Raw genomic sequence first — 15,753 nt, 5'->3', positions numbered from 1 at the left:
CCTTCTAGGGCTGTTGGAGGGAGGCTGGGCATGGGTCCTGGAGTGGTCCTGCAGGCCTCTCCAAGAGCAGGAGCCTCGCCAGCTTCTCGCTGGGCACAGACTGGCAGGACAAGCCTCAGCCTTGTGGACTGGGCTTCCTGAGCAGGCGCTGGAGTTGGTGAAGGTTTCGTGCTCCTGGCTCACAGGTCTGTGGATGCAGCTCCCTGCTGGGAGATGGGGAGGCATCCCGCTCCTCCTGGAAAGAGGCTGAGACTCTCGGGTTGGGGTCAGTCTTCAGACCAGGGCTGAGCCAGACCAGCCCACTCTGAGCTCTCTTCTGCTGGCCTCAGCTGTAACCAGCAATCAGGAGTCAGCCACAGAGAACCCACAAAACGGGGCCCTTCTAAGAGAGGCAGAGCTGCATAACCCAAAGCTCCAGTGGGAGGAGGAGGACAGGGGAGTGGGGCACCAGACAGCAGGCACAGACAGTGGGTGCGGCTACAGAAGCCGCTGCGCTGGATCCTCAGATGCACACCCAAGGCAGCTTCTTGGCCTGACTTTGAAAAGGCTGTGTCGGGGCCTCTGGGCTGTGCAGCCCACCCCAGCCTCTCTCCCCATGCTGGCCTCCTCCGGGGGACTGCCTCCTCATCCAGTGTGGTCTAGGCAAAGGGACCCTCCTCGGCTGGCTCCCCCAGGAAGCCTGGGTCTGAGCTCTGTGCAGAGCTGCCTCTGGAGCCAGACTGGAGAGTACGGAGGCAAGCCAAGGCTGCTCCACCTGGCCTGCCGGCCCGCCAACCTGCCAACCCACACATGGCCATCCTGTGGGCCAGATGCAGCTCCCTGGCCCCAGGGCTTAGCCTCCCACTGGCGCTGCCCAGCACATTTTCTGGCTGCCCAGGAAGACCAGAGTAGATTTTTACTGCTTGTGACCAAGAATCCTGGCTGACCTAGATACGTGGTTCCTACAAACCTCCAGTGTGCGGTGGGGCCTGTGAAGGGAGAGCCCGCGGACGGTGAGGGCCGTAGCAGACAGAGGTTCATGGCCAGAGAGCCTCAGGACAGAGCCTGCATATGAATCCCTCAGCACATACCTGATTTGCAAGTATTTTCTCCCACTCTCTGGGTTAACTTTTCACTCATTTGATCATGCCATTTGATGCATAAATGTTCCTAATTTTTAAGAAGTTCAGTTTATCTATTTTTTCTTTTGTTGCCTGTGTCTTTGGTGTCATATCCCTGGTCACTGCTACATCTAATACCATGAGGATTTTCTCCATTATTTTCTTCTAAGAATTTTGTAGCTTTAGCTCTTAAGTTTAGATCTTTGATCCATTTGAGTTAATTTTTGCATATGGTATTAGGTAAAGGTTCAACATCATTCTTTTTCATGTGGATATCCAGTTTTTCCAGCACCACTTGAAGAGACTGTGCTTTCCCTAGTGAACGGTCTTGGCACCGTTGCTGAACATAATTTGACCAGAAATGCAGGGGTTTATTTTGGGGCTCTCTATTCTATTTCACTGGCCTATATGGTATCATTTTGCCAATACTATGCTATTTGAGTCACTGTAGCTTTGTCATATGTTTCCAAGTTGGGAAGTGTGGGTCCTCCAACTTTGTTCTTTTTCAAGATTGTTTTAGCTGTTTGGGGCCCCTTGCAATTCCATATGAATTTGAGGATCAGTTTTTTAATTCCATATGAATGTGAGGATCATTTTTTTTAATTATATATATATTTAAAAAGACTATTGTAACCCATAGGGATTGCGTTGAATACTGCTTTGGGTAGTATTGACATTTTAACAATGTTAAGGCTTCCTATCCATGAACATGGGCTATCTTTTTGTTTATTTAGATCTTTAATTTCTTTCAGCAACCTTTTATAGTTTTTAGCATGAAAGTCTTTCACCTCTTTGGTTAGATTTATTACTAAGTATTTAATTTTTTAAGGTGCTGTTATAAACAGGAATGCTTTCTGTCTTAGCTTGGGCTGCCATAACAAAATACCATAGACTGGATGGCTTAATTTATTTATCAAAGTCTGGATCTGGAAGTCTGAGATCAGGGAGCCAGCGTGGCTGGGTTCTGGTGAGGAACATCTTCCTGGCCATCAATGCCTGGCTGCCTTCTCACTGTGTCTTCATGTGGCACACACAGCCTGGCTGCCTTCTCACCATGTCTTCATGTGGCACACACGGCCTGGCTGTCTTCTCACCGTGTCTCATGGCACACAGAGCCTGGCTGCCTTCTCGCCGTGTCTCATGGCACACAGAGCCTGGCTGCCTTCTCACCATGTCTTCATGTGGCACACAGAAGGAGAGAGCAAGCTCTCTGGTGTCTTTTCTTAAAGTGCACTAACTTCATTGTGAGGACCCCACTCTCGTGACCTTATCTAACGTCAATTACCTCCCAGAGGCCCTGTTGCCAAATACCACCACGGTGAGAGTTAGAGTCTCAGGATATGAATTTTGGGGGCACACAGCTCAGTCTGTAGAACTTTCTTGCTAATTTCATTTTTGGAGTTTTCATTCCTGGTGAATAAAAACACAGCTGATTGTTGTGTGTTGATCTTGTGCCCTGCAACTCTTCTGAATTCATTAATTGGCTCTAATAGTTTTCTTGTGGATTTGTAAGAATTTTCTCTGTATAGGATCATGTCATCTGTGAATAGAGATAGTTTTACCTCTTCTTTTCCATTGTAGCACACACAGCCTGGCTGCCTTCTCACCATGTTCTTTCTTCTTGTTGTCCAGTAGCTCTGGTCAGAGCCTCTGGTGGAATAGTAGCAGTGGAAGCAGTGGCCTTGTCTTGTTCCTGGTCTTAGTGAGAGAGCTTCAGCCTCACCATTGCATGTGACGTGAGCTGTGGGTCTTTCCATAAGGACCCTTTATCATGTTGAGGAATTTTCTATTTCTAGTTTTCTGAGAGTTTTTATCATGAAATAGTGCTGGGTCTTGCCAAATGCCTTTTCTCTGTCAACTGAGCCGGTTGTGTGGTTTTTCTCCTTTGTTCTGTTAATGCTGAATACTGTGCATCACGCTGACTGATCTGCACACAGTGAGCCGCCATTGCATCTCTCATAAATCCTACTTCGTCATTATAAGTCACCTTTTTAATATGCTGTTGGATTTCATTTGCTAATCTTTTGTGGAGGATTTTTGCATCTATATTCATAAGGGATATTGGTCTATAATTTTCTTTTCTTGTGATGTCTTTATCTGGATTTGATAGCAGAGTAATGCTGGCCTCATAGGGTGAACCCAGGAGTGTTTCTTTGTCTTTAAATTTTTGAAGAGTCAATAAGGATTGTTGCTAATGCTTCTTTAAATGTTTGATGGGAGTCACTGATGAAGCCATCTAGTCCAGGATTTTTGTTTATTAAGAAGCTTTTGATTACTAATTTAATCTCTTATTATAAGTCTGTTGAGATTTTCTATTTCTTCCTGAGTCAGTCTGGGTGTGTTTGGAGGGATTTGTTCATTTTTTCTAGATTATCTAATTTGTTGGTGTGCAAATGTTCATAGGATTTTCTTATAATCCTTTTTATCTCCGTGAGGTCAGTAGTAATGTCTCCACTTGCCTTACTTATTTTAGTTATTTGAATAGTCTTTCTTTTTTTTTTTTGTCAGTTAGCTAAAGGCTTGTCAATTTTGTTGATCTTTTTGAAGAACCAACTTTTAAACAATAGATTTTCTTTATTGTTTTTCTGTTATCTATTTTTGTCTGTGCTCTGATCTCTATTATTTCCTTCCTTCTGCTAGTGTTTTAGTTCCTTATGATGTAAAGTTGATTATTCAGTTGAGATCCTTCTTTAATACAGCATTTACAGTGGTGAACTCCCTCTGAGATTGGCTCTCACTGCCTCCTGTAAGTTTTGTCTAATGTGCTTTTCATCACATTGATTTAGAGCCATGAAACCAACTTAGATGTTTCATGTCATTGAAAAAGCTCTCAATTATGTTAGGGGAGCAGTTGCAGACTTTTTGTGACTTAGTATTTCAGAAATTTAGCTGCAATATCTGTAACTAGATAGAGCCAAATTCTTAGCAGCAGATGTATTTGAGTCACACACCACCAAAGTACATTACCAGCGGCAAATCCACAGGGGGCTGCAGCAACCTCAAAGCGTGTTACCAGCAGTGAACCCTCAGGGGGGCCACAGCAACCTCCAAGTGTGTTACCAGTGGCAAACCCACAGGGGGCTGTAGCAACCTCAAAGTGTGTTACCAGCAGTGAACCCACAGGGGGCTGCAGCAACCTCAAAGCGTGTTCAGTGGAAAACCCACAGGGGGCTGCAGCAACCTCAGTTCTTGCCTCCTCAGAAGAAAGACTTCAACTGATGAGCATAAAGCAGAAGGAGAGACAGAGGCAAGTCTTAGAGCAGGAGTGAGAGTTTATCAGAGAGCTTTAGAACAGGAAGGAAAGTACACTGGGAAGAGGCCAAGCGGGAGACCTGAGAGATCACATGCATGGCTCACCTTTGACTTGGGGGTCTCACACTGTTGTGGGACTTTTGCTCAGTTCAGCTAAAGACGGGGTCCTTGTCACATTGCCACAAAAGATGAGGCTCATAGACAATTTGAAGGGTGAGAAAGGCAGGATTTTATTGGGTAGAAAGGAAGAAAAGGGAAAACAGAGACTCTTAGTGAAGAGAGAGAGTGTTTCCTGCCAGTGTACTTCCCACCTCACCAAATGAATCCCAGGTTCACCCAGGAGGAGGAGGGGCCAGGCTCCTCCCCGCTGCAAGTGGCGTGAGTCTCTGTGGCTCCACCCCACTGCACATTCCTCCCAGTGAGCAGCTGATCAGAGATTCTCTGGGGACCCCTTCCCACCTGGCTGTCTCAATACATTGGCTGACTTCCAGCGTATTGCATGATTTCTCCCCAGATGCTTCCCTTGCAGTGGACTGTCCACGTGTACGGTGGCTGCCTGCACTTGGGAGGGGCTGCATGCCCAGTGTGTTTACTGGAGTTTTGCATGTGCTCACTTGAGGTGGTCCCTTACCAGTCACGTGTTCCTAGAGGGAGGTCATAGACCAGTGAAACTCTGCCATTTTGCTTCTCAGTGTGCGTGCTTGAGCCCGCTCACCCAACTCCTGAGATCTTATCGGGAAGCTACTCATCACCAGTTTCAGGTTTTTTATGTCTCTTGGGAGATGGCCTTTCCCTGGTGCTGGCTGAGACCAGTTATTATTTTAGAGAGACAGTTAACAGCTGCCTGACCATCACCTGATGGTTGCCTGAAGTTCCTGGTGCGGGGCGGGGGGCCTCTCCTGCCCCACTTATGTTTGACTAGCTACCTACTATAACAAAATGAAAAGCAAAATGGTGTCAACCTAAAAGGAAGAAGCTGAGGCAAAACTGGTGTAAATAGAGAGTTTACCTGGGCCAAGCTTGACGGTTGTAATCCGGAAGCATCGATTCAAGCGGCACTGAATGTGCACTCCAATTAGACGCAGTTCCAAGTGGGTTTTTAAAGGGAAATAAGAGGCAGTTCCTGAGTTGTTTGCCAAAAATTTACATTAAAATAACTGAAGTTATTAATTGGCTGTAGATTGTTAAGCTTTAGAATTTGGCGATAGTGGCCGGTACAACACTGTCAGGTTAATTTACAGCTGCTTATGGCAATAGCAAGCAGTTTAAGGAGATGAACACAGAGCTCAGAGGGGGAGTTTCTTATCTCGTGGTGAAAGACTGTCTTGCAACTTTCAAATATACGTGTCGTTTACTTGCGTTACTTTAGGAGAAAGGAAAGACGCTGCTTCTGCACCAGTGGCCCACGGCCGACTTCCAGGGTGGCGGGACGACCGAAGGATATTTTCTTCCAGGTTTGTAGCAGGACAGACAGACCCACAGGCTCCAGGTACAAGGAAAGGGAAGGACTTGAGCCAATTTTAAACATGTGGTGCTTTTAAATTCCCATGCCCTGACGTGAAGCCACTTGGCAGTAACTCCAGATAATGTCTGTTCAGCATCTGATGCATGACAGGCGCCTGAGTGCTCTTCAGGAATGAGCCCATGAAATTCCCTTTCAACATGCAATGAAGCCAGAGCCGGGACCTTCTGACTGTCCATGAAAACAGTCAGACTCTGTAAACTATTGGAAGAGATTGATGCTGAGCCACGTGTGAGAAGCATGACCCGTGACACAGCCCCTGGAGGTCCTGAGAACTTGGGCCCAAGGTCATTGGTTTATAGCTTGATTTTGTACATTTTAGGGGAACAGGAGTTACAGGCAGAGACATCACTGCATGTCTGGTGCACATTGGTTTGGTCCAGAAGGTGGGACAACTCGGAGGGGAGGCTTCCAGGTCACTGGTAGATTCAAGATTTTCTGATTGACAATTTGTTGAAAGAGTTATTATCTAAAGACCTGGAATCAATAGAAAGGAATGTCTGGGTTTGGATGAGGAGTTGTGGAGACCAAGGTTTTTATCTTGCAGATGAAGCCTCCAGGTAGCCGGCTTCCAAGCTCTTCTCAGACAAAAAGGCACCAGACTCTTGGTTAATTCTCCCCTGGCTCAGGGAAAAGCCCCGGGGAGGGAAAAGGGCATTCTCCACAGCGTGTGGATTTTCCCCACAAGAGACAGCTGTGCGGGACCCTTCAAAATATGTCAGAGAAAGATACTTGGGTATGAAATACTTGGATCTCTTTCAGGCCTGCTATCTGTCATGCGATGCTATGCTAGAGTCAGGCTGGAACTTGGTGTCTTATGGCTACAAAGCGTCCACTCTGTCAGCCTTAAGAGCTCTGTTTTCATGTGGATGCTGGTCCATTGTGCCTGAGCTCCAAAGGGAGAGGGGATGATGAGGCCTGTCCACTCTTGCCCTCTGCCACCCCCGACCCCACCAAACTTGTTTTTCAGGTATACTTCAGAAGGCCCTTGGCCAAGAGGAGGGTCCATTCAGTCGGTTGGGGGGCTTAGAATGTTATTTTTGGTTTACATGAACCTTGTCCAGGGCCACACACCCCTGAGTGCAGAGTGGGCACTGTCCCGCTGGTCGTGGCTGCCGTGAAGTCTGGCCTCTCGGCTGTGCTCACAGATAAATCGCATTTTTCTACTTCCACAAAAAACGTGGACACACACTCCTGCAAAAACAAACACACAAAAACGCATACTGACTTCAGAACAATAGAACCATATTAGAATACCAATTCATGTTTATAGAAAAAAACATTGTCTGCTAAAAAAAATTATCCCTGTTAAGAGTCCTAAGGTGTATTTGGGAAATCTTTAAATGCTGTGGAATAGAAAGTTGAAACCTACCTTGAGCATTAGAGTCTATTTAGAGAAGCAAAGTTGATTTAAAATAATAAAGAAAAGTGTGGCCATGTGTAATTACTAAGTTGAGTACTAACCCCAGCAGTGTGTGTGGTTTGCTTGTCCCGCAAGCAGGAGCCCGACGCACACGGCAAGTCCGTCCACTGAGAGGCTAGGCTGCAGCAGAGGAAGGGTTAATCCTAGGGTTGCTGAGCAGGAGATGGGGATACAGCCTCAGACCCACCTCCCTGAGGAGTTTGGGGATAGGGGTCTTGAGGGTTTGGAGAGGACGGAAGTGTGGAAGAGCACAGGGTCTTGGGAAGGCATTCCTGGGCCAATCCCTATCTGCTCCTCTGTGGGGGACTCCGCACTGGTTGCTGGCATTCAGGGTCTGAAAAATATCCTAAGTGATCCTTCAACCAAAGCCTTAGGATTCTGACGTCAGAGACCCCATCATAGGAGTGACGGGGGTCCAGGTGACTTTTAGCAGCAAGGACGTGGCCAGGGTGCAGCCTGGTTACTGCTCAGTCATAACTACATTCTGTCCACAACCCGGCATGTGATTCTTGTCAGCCCTGTGGGGTGTTTCACGAGGACAGAGCTGTGGATCAGGGCACTGGGGAGGCAGAAGGCAGCCCAGACCCCTTCAGAATGTGGCCCGGGCAGAGGAGGCTGTGGAGGGGGTTTTGTGCCTCTGGGCAGAACCTGGAAGCTACGCTATATTTTACTCCATTCACCAAAATAAACATCAGACAGGTCGAATAAGTAGTTTTAAAAATTCAAATTCTAGAAAAAAATCAGAAAGTAGAATTGAGCATAGCAGAGATTTTGTGGAAAGGGGCACTTTTCACAGATACAAAAATGTACGCTCCTGAATCCTGATAAGTGCAGAACAGTAAGAAGTGAACAGACGGGAAGATACTCCCACCACATCTGGCAGCTAAATGCTTAGCGTCCAGGCCACATTAATACTTTAATCAGGCGGGACGGCCATGCTGTGCTGTGGAAACACGAGGCCCAGAGCTCAGCACAGGCACATTCCTCCTCATGCACCGTCCACTGCCCTCACCCACCCTCCTCGTCATGCACAGTCCACGGCCCTCACCCACCCGGAGGCACCACGGAGCTGACGGCCTCCGGGGAGGAGGAGACGGTCCACAGGAATGCATGAGGGGTGGGGTCCGGCTGCAGTGCCTCCGCCCGTGAATTGGATGTGTACTGGGTGGTCCCAGGACATGGCTGTGGGTCAATCAGGAGGTCACACCTCAAAGTGAGCCCTCCACTTAGGCAGGATTGAAGAGGACTCCCTGCGACCCTATGTGTGGTTTCCAAGTTCACTGGACCCTGGTTTAATGAATTCAAGCAGGAGGAAGCAGGGCTCAGGGTTCCCAAGTTTCAGACGCAGACCCGCTTCTCTGGCCAGTGCCTGGGTGAGGAGGGCCTGGCAGAGTGTGAAGGCCACAGTGAGCCCACAGATCCCAGCATCCGATGGGGTGCCGCCCTCCTAGCCATGGGTGCCGTCCTTCCAGCCATGGGGGCCTCTGCTCCCTAGACCAAGCGGGTCGGCTCTGGAGAATGCAGTCTCATGAAAAATGAGTCAGAGAAGGGAAAGAAGTCTCCACACTCTGTGACGTAAGCCTCGGTGGTCCAGGTGCTGGCACCAGAGGCGGGTCCTGCTGATAGCATGACTGGGCTGGTGCAGGATGACACGGACTCCAGCCCTCAGCACTGTGGCCTGCAGAGTGCTGGGGGAGGGCGCTGGGAGAAAGGGGTTTGTCTTTCCTTGGGGTCATACTGTTTATCTTTAAAATTACAGAAAAGCACCAGACTTCTGAAAAGAGAAAGGGCATGAGGGGCTGCGTAGTCTGAGAAGGCTCCAGAGGGTGGGTGGAGGTGGGAGCCTTCCTGACCTGGCCCAGAGACCCGCAAGCAGCACAGCAGGGCCAGTGGGGGTGGCAGGTGCAGGCGGCAGGGGTGAAGGCAGCAGGGGTGAAGGTGGCAGGTGCAGGCGGCAGGGGTGAAGGTGGCAGGTGCAGGCGGCAGGGGTGAAGGTGGCAGGTGCAGGCGGCAGGGGTGCAGGCAGCAGGGGTGAAGGTGGCAGGGGTGCAGGCGGCAGGGGTGAAGGTGGCAGGTGCAGGCGGCAGGGGTGAAAGTGGCAGGGGTGCAGGCGGCAGGGGTGAAGGCGGCAGGGGTGCAGGCGGCAGGGGTGAAGGCGGCAGGGGTGCAGGTGGCAGGGGTGCAGGCGGCAGGGGTGAAGGCGGCAGGGGTGAAGGTGGCAGGGGTGCAGGCGGCAGGGGTGCAGGCGGCAGGGATGAAGGCGGCAGGGGTGCAGGTGGCAGGGGTGCAGGCGGCAGGGGTGAAGGCGGCATGGGTGAAGGTGGCAGGTGCAGGCAGCAGGGGTGCAGGCGGCAGGGGTGAAGGTGGCAGGTGCAGGCGGCAGGGGTGAAGGTGGCAGGGATGAAGGTGGCAGGTGCAGGCAGCAGGGGTGAAGGCGTCAGGGGTGAAGGTGGCAGGGGTGCAGGCGGCAGGGGTGAAGGTGGCAGGGGTGCAGGCGGTAGGGGTGAAGGCGGCAGGGGTGAAGGTGGCAGGTGCAGGCAGCAGGGGTGAAGGTGGCAGGGGTGCAGGCAGCAGGGATGAAGGTGGCAGGGGTGCAGGCAGCAGGGGTGCAGGCAGCAGGGGTGCAGGCGGCAGGGATGAAGGCGGCAGGGGTGCAGGCGGCAGGGGTGCAGGCGGCAGGGGTGAAGGTGGCAGGTGCAGGCGGCAGGGGTGGAGTGGCAGGGGTGCAGGCGGCAGGGGTGAAGGCGGCAGGGGTGCAGGTGGCCGGGGTGAAGGTGGCAGGGGTGCAGGCGGCAGGGGTGAAGGCGGCAGGGGTGAAGGTGGCAAGTGCAGGCGGCAGGGATGAAGGCGGCAGGGGTGAAGGTGGCAGGTGCAGGCGGCAGGGGTGAAGGTGGCAGGGGTGCAGGCGGCAGGGGTGAAGGTGGCAGGGGTGCAGGCGGTAGGGGTGAAGGCGGCAGGGGTGAAGGTGGCAGGTGCAGGTGGCAGGGGTGAAGGTGGCAGGGGTGCAGGCAGCAGGGGTGAAGGTGGCAGGGGTGCAGGCAGCAGGGGTGCAGGCGGCAGGGGTGCAGGCGGCAGGGATGAAGGTGGCAGGGGTGCAGGTGGCAGGGGTGAAGGCGGCAGGGGTGAAGGTGGCAGGTGCAGGCGGCAGGGGTGAAGGTGGCAGGGGTGCAGGCGGCAGGGGTGAAGGCGGCAGGGGTGAAGGCAGGTGCAGGCGGCAGGGGTGAAGTGGCAGGGGTGCAGGCGGCAGGGGTGAAGGCGGCAGGGGTGCAGGTGGCCGGGGTGAAGGTGGCAGGGGTGCAGGCGGCAGGGGTGAAGGTGGCGGGGTGCAGGCGGCAGGGGTGCAGGCAGCAGGGGTGAAGGTGGCAGGTGCAGGCGGCAGGGGTGAAGTCAGCAGGGGTGAAGGCGGCAGGGGTGAAGGTGGCAGGGGTACAGGCTATGGAAGCGCCCAGGATGGGAGCCAGGTGATGGGTGGCAGGGTGTGGAGACAGCCAGGAAAACCCAAGACCCGCTACCATTAGACAGGGTGGAGCCCGCATTGGTGCCCACTATGGTTCTCGGGCGCTCTATGCAGCAGAAATTGACTTGAGATCCAAAGAGTTTTCCAGAGGAGGCTTCACTGAAGCTTATTCCTGGGATGAGAGAGGGAGAGGGGAGAGGGAGAGGAGAAGAGGAGAGAGAGAGGAGGGGAGAGGAGAGAGAGAAGAGGGGAGAGGAGAGAAGAGGGGAGAGGAGAGAAGAGGGGAGAGGAGAGAAGAGGGGAGAGGAGAGAAGAGGGGAGAGGAGAGAAGAGGGGAGAGGAGAGAGAGAAGAGGGGAGAGGAGAGAAGAGGGGAGAGGAGAGAAGAGGGGAGAGGAGAGAAGAGGAGAGAGGAGAGGAGAGAGAGAGGAGGGGAGAGGAGAGGAGAGAGAGAAGCGAGAGAGGAGAGAGAAGAGGGGAGAGGAGAGAGAGAAGAGGGGAGAGGAGAGAAGAGGGGAGAGGAGAGAAGAGGAGAGAGGAGAGGAGAGAGAGAGGAGGGGAGAGGAGAGGAGAGAGAGAAGCGAGAGAGGAGAGAGAAGAGGGGAGAGGAGAGAGAGAAGAGGGGAGAGGAGAGAAGAGGGGAGAGGAGAGAAGAGGGGAGAGGAGAGAGAAAGGAGAGGACAGAGAGGAGAGGAGAGAGAAAGGAGAGGAAAGAGGGGAGAGAGGAGAGGAGAGAGAGAAGAGAGGAGAGGAAAGAAGAGGAGAGAGGAGAGGAGAGAGAGAAGCGAGAGAGAAGATGAGAGGAGAGAGAGAGGAGAGCAGAGAGAGAGGCGAGAGAGAGAAGAGAAAAGAGAGAAGACAGATCCTTCACTGACTTCTGAAAGAGCCGGGAGGGTGTGGGAATTACCCTCAGGGGAAGGGTGTGCAGGCTGGGCCAGGCAGCGCCCATGACGGGTAGGGGACGCGCCAGCATTCTAGTCACCATGGCTGTGCTGGGTCGGGGGCAGCAACGAGGCACAGACCCGCCACTCAGCACCCCTTCCCGAGGTGGGGCCTCCATGGCCTTGGTTTGATGTTTTGGATCTCCCGGGGCTCTTGGAATCCTTGAGGTAAAAGGACTCTTGGCCGGAAGGTGGCAGAGTGGGCTGGGTTCTGTGCTTAGTGGGGATGTGTGAGGGATGCGGCCCTGTGTTCACCCCATCTCTTCAGGGCCCTTCAAGTTCATCTACAGCTCGCCCAGACACTGAGGGTTCCATCCCACCAGGATCCACCCTGCTGGCGTCATGCATTTGGGGGCACTGACGGCCCACAGGGCGCCCTATGGAGGCTGGGTGGGGCTCACGTCCCAGCAGGCAGGCGATTTCTGTGTGTGCCCTGAAGGCGGGCACCTTTGCCTCTGCGTGTCACATGCCTCCGCTGCCTGTGTGGAGACTCGGGGATTGTTCCCGTGCTGCGGGCGCCAAGCATGAGGACTCCCGAGCATGCACGTGGCGCTGTGTCCTCGGCCGCAGGGGAGCTTTCCATGCAACTCCTGAAAGGACCCCGAGTCCTGCTCGCCAATCTTTAACACGTGGAAACACAGGTCTGTGTTTGTGAATGCAGAATTCTCCAAGGAGATGGAGAGCGACAGGCAGAAACCAGCAAGGAGACAAGACAGCTGCTTCCTGCAACGGAAAGGGCGTCCCGGGTGGCCGCTGTGGGGCTGGAGGGGCCATGCAGGTCCACAGCTCACTTCAGCCCTGCGGGGCATGCGCTGGCCTGGGCACCTCTGTAGCCACGGTTCCACCTCAGGGGCACTGTGATGGGCAGCTTAGTCCGGGAGGTCCGAGGGTGCCTTTGATGAGGGATCAGGCGGCTCCAAGGACACACCTCCTTCTCCCTCCCAGGGGCTGAGGACGACCTGGCGCTCCGTGCTGCGCTCTACGGCCTGCTCTTCCACAGCCATGCCGACCAGGACGATTGGGAGGGCGGCCTCAAGGTGCTGGACGAGGCTGTGCAGGTGCTGCCAAGGACGGCCCACCGCCTGTGAGTGCTCCACCCACTGCATCCACACGGGGGGTGTGCTCCCCCACCGGAGTGTGCTCCCCCCACCACCTGCTGCTCCCCCACCGGGGTGTGCTCCCACCACCACCTGTGAGTGCTCCCCACACCACCTATGAGTGCTCCCCCCACCGCCTGTGAGTGCTCCCCCACCGCCTGTGAGTGCTCCCCCCACCGCCTGTGAGTGCTCCCCCCACCGCCTGTGAGTGCTCCCCCACCGCCTGTGAGTGCTCCCCCCACCGCCTGTGAGTGCTCCACCCACTGCATCCCCACCAGGGGTGTGCTCCCCCACCGGAGTGTGCTCCCCCCACCACCTGCTGCTCCCCCACCGGAGTGTGCTCCCCCCACCACCTATGAGTGCTCCCCCCCACCGCCTGTGAGTGCTCCCCACACCGCCTGTGAGTGCTCCCCCCACCGCCTGTGAGTGCTCCCCACACCGCCTTTGAGTGCTCCCCCACCGCCTGTGAGTGCTCCACCCACTGCATCCCCACCGGGGGTGTGCTCCCCCACCGGAGTGTGCTCCCCCCACCACCTGCTGCTCCCCCACCGGAGTGTGCTCCCCCCACCACCTGCTGCTCCCCCACCGGAGTGTGCTCCCCCCACCACCTGCTGCTCCCCCACCGGAGTGTGCTCCCCCCACCACCTGCTGCTCCCCCACCGGAGTGTGCTCCCCCCACCACCTATGAGTGCTCCCCCCCACCGCCTTTGAGTGCTCCCCCACCGCCTGTGAGTGCTCCACCCACTGCATCCCCACCGGGGGTGTGCTCCCCCACCGGAGTGTGCTCCCCCCACCACCTGCTGCTCCCCCACCGGAGTGTGCTCCCCCCACCACCTGCTGCTCCCCCACCGGGGTGTGCTCCCACCACCACCTGTGAGTGCTCCCCACACCACCTATGAGTGCTCCCCCCACCGCCTGTGAGTGCTCCCCCACCGCCTGTGAGTGCTCCCCCCACCGCCTGTGAGTGCTCCCCCCACCGCCTGTGAGTGCTCCCCCACCGCCTGTGAGTGCTCCCCCCACCGCCTGTGAGTGCTCCACCCACTGCATCCCCACCAGGGGTGTGCTCCCCCACCGGAGTGTGCTCCCCCCACCACCTGCTGCTCCCCCACCGGAGTGTGCTCCCCCCACCACCTATGAGTGCTCCCCCCCACCGCCTGTGAGTGCTCCCCACACCGCCTGTGAGTGCTCCCCCCACCGCCTGTGAGTGCTCCCCACACCGCCTTTGAGTGCTCCCCCACCGCCTGTGAGTGCTCCACCCACTGCATCCCCACCGGGGGTGTGCTCCCCCACCGGAGTGTGCTCCCCCCACCACCTGCTGCTCCCCCACCGGAGTGTGCTCCCCCCACCACCTGCTGCTCCCCCACCGGAGTGTGCTCCCCCCACCACCTGCTGCTCCCCCACCGGAGTGTGCTCCCCCCACCACCTGCTGCTCCCCCACCGGAGTGTGCTCCCCCCACCACCTATGAGTGCTCCCCCCCACCGCCTTTGAGTGCTCCCCCACCGCCTGTGAGTGCTCCACCCACTGCATCCCCACCGGGGGTGTGCTCCCCCACCGGAGTGTGCTCCCCCCACCACCTGCTGCTCCCCCACCGGAGTGTGCTCCCCCCACCACCTGCTGCTCCCCCACTGGAGTGTGCTCCCCCCACCACCTGTGAGCACCTGCCTGCTGCTCCCCCACCCGGAGTGTGCTCCCCTGCTCCACGCTGTCCCCCTCTGCCTGGGCCTCCCCAGGTTCCCACTTGCACTGGAAGACTTGACTTCGCCAGGAGAATTCAACGCAGGGAGAGCAGGGACTGAAAACCCTGCACAGCCCCGAGGCCCCCGCTCACCCCCGAGGCCCCCGCGTAGCCCCGAGACCCCCGCTCACCTGGGCTCTGCTTTGCTTCATCTTTTTAAGCTGGAGGTGGAGGAATAAGTCCGGGCTGCATCATCCACGTTTAAAATTCTGCCACCCAATCCCGATGTTGGTTTCTCACCTTCCCTTTCTTTAGCTTGATCTTCAAGCACATGGTCATCGTGAAGGCCAAGCTCGGGCAGAATTTTTCGATGGAAATACAGAAATTCAAGGCCGAGAGTGAGGACTACTTGGCGCGCATGTGGCACCGCCTGGCCCTGAACTCGCCGAGCGTGTCTGGAGAGCTGGCCTGCTACAACAGCGCCATCCAGGCCTTGCAGGTGCGAAGCCATAAGCGTGGGTGCACGTGGTAAAATTTGTCCTTTAGTGAAAAGGAGAACCGTGTGGACAGAAGCTCAGCCGGGACCTGGCGTGGGCAGCACGTAGAGCAGCCACGGCTGACGGGCACAGAGAATGCACCACGCGGCCCCGGGCACTCCTCTTGCTGACCAGTCAGGGATGAGGGATGGAGCTGGTTTCAGTGATCCCTTTCCAGCATGGAGGGGTCGTGGTCAGGTCCTCGTCCCTGAGCAGGGTGAGGGGGGCCCAGAGGGTGATGCCCCAAGTGGAAGCGCCCAGGCTCCCCTGGAGGCACCGGGGCCCCGATGGGTGGTGGCTGCAGAGGAGAGCAGGCAGGGGCCCCGATGGGCGGGTGGCTGCACAGGAGAGCAGGCAGGGGCCCCGATGGGCGGGTGGCTGCACAGGAGAGCAGGCAGGGGCCCCGATGGGCGGGGCTGCACAGGAGAGCAGGGCAGGGGCCCCGATGGGCGGGTGGCTGCACAGGAGAGCAGGCAGGGGCCCCGATGGGCGGGTGGCTGCACAGGAGAGCAGGCAGGGGCCCCGATGGGCGGGTGGCTGCACAGGAGAGCAGGCAGGGGCCCCGATGGGCCGGTGGCTGCAGAGGAGAGCAGGCAGGGGCCCCGATGGGCGGGGCTGCACAGGAGAGCAGGCAGGGGCCCCGATGGGCGGGGCTGCACAGGAGAGCAGGCAGGGGCCCCGATGGGCGGGTGGCTGCAGAGGAGAGCAGGGCTCTGCAGGGCCCTGGGATGTGGGCGTTCTGGGGATGTT

At 55.9% G+C, this 15,753-nt stretch overlaps 1 protein-coding gene across 2 annotated transcripts in view; it reads left to right on the top strand.

The window, feature by feature from the left end:
- Positions 1-15,753, top strand: part of CFAP46 (cilia and flagella associated protein 46) — a 133,967-nt gene that overhangs the window by 41,557 nt on the left and 76,657 nt on the right. For both annotated transcript variants that reach the window (XM_055353917.2, XM_031007289.3), the window contains 3 exons: positions 5,722-5,806; positions 12,640-12,778; positions 14,783-14,966. In XM_055353917.2, the coding sequence (XP_055209892.2) occupies positions 5,722-5,806; positions 12,640-12,778; positions 14,783-14,966 (408 nt within the window). The remainder of the gene's footprint in view (positions 1-5,721; positions 5,807-12,639; positions 12,779-14,782; positions 14,967-15,753) is intronic.

The sequence above is a fragment of the Gorilla gorilla genome, chromosome 8, assembly GCF_029281585.2.
Source record: "Gorilla gorilla gorilla isolate KB3781 chromosome 8, NHGRI_mGorGor1-v2.1_pri, whole genome shotgun sequence".
Taxonomy (NCBI): Eukaryota; Metazoa; Chordata; class Mammalia; order Primates; family Hominidae; genus Gorilla; species Gorilla gorilla.
This window is presented reverse-complemented; position numbering and strand designations above follow the sequence as displayed.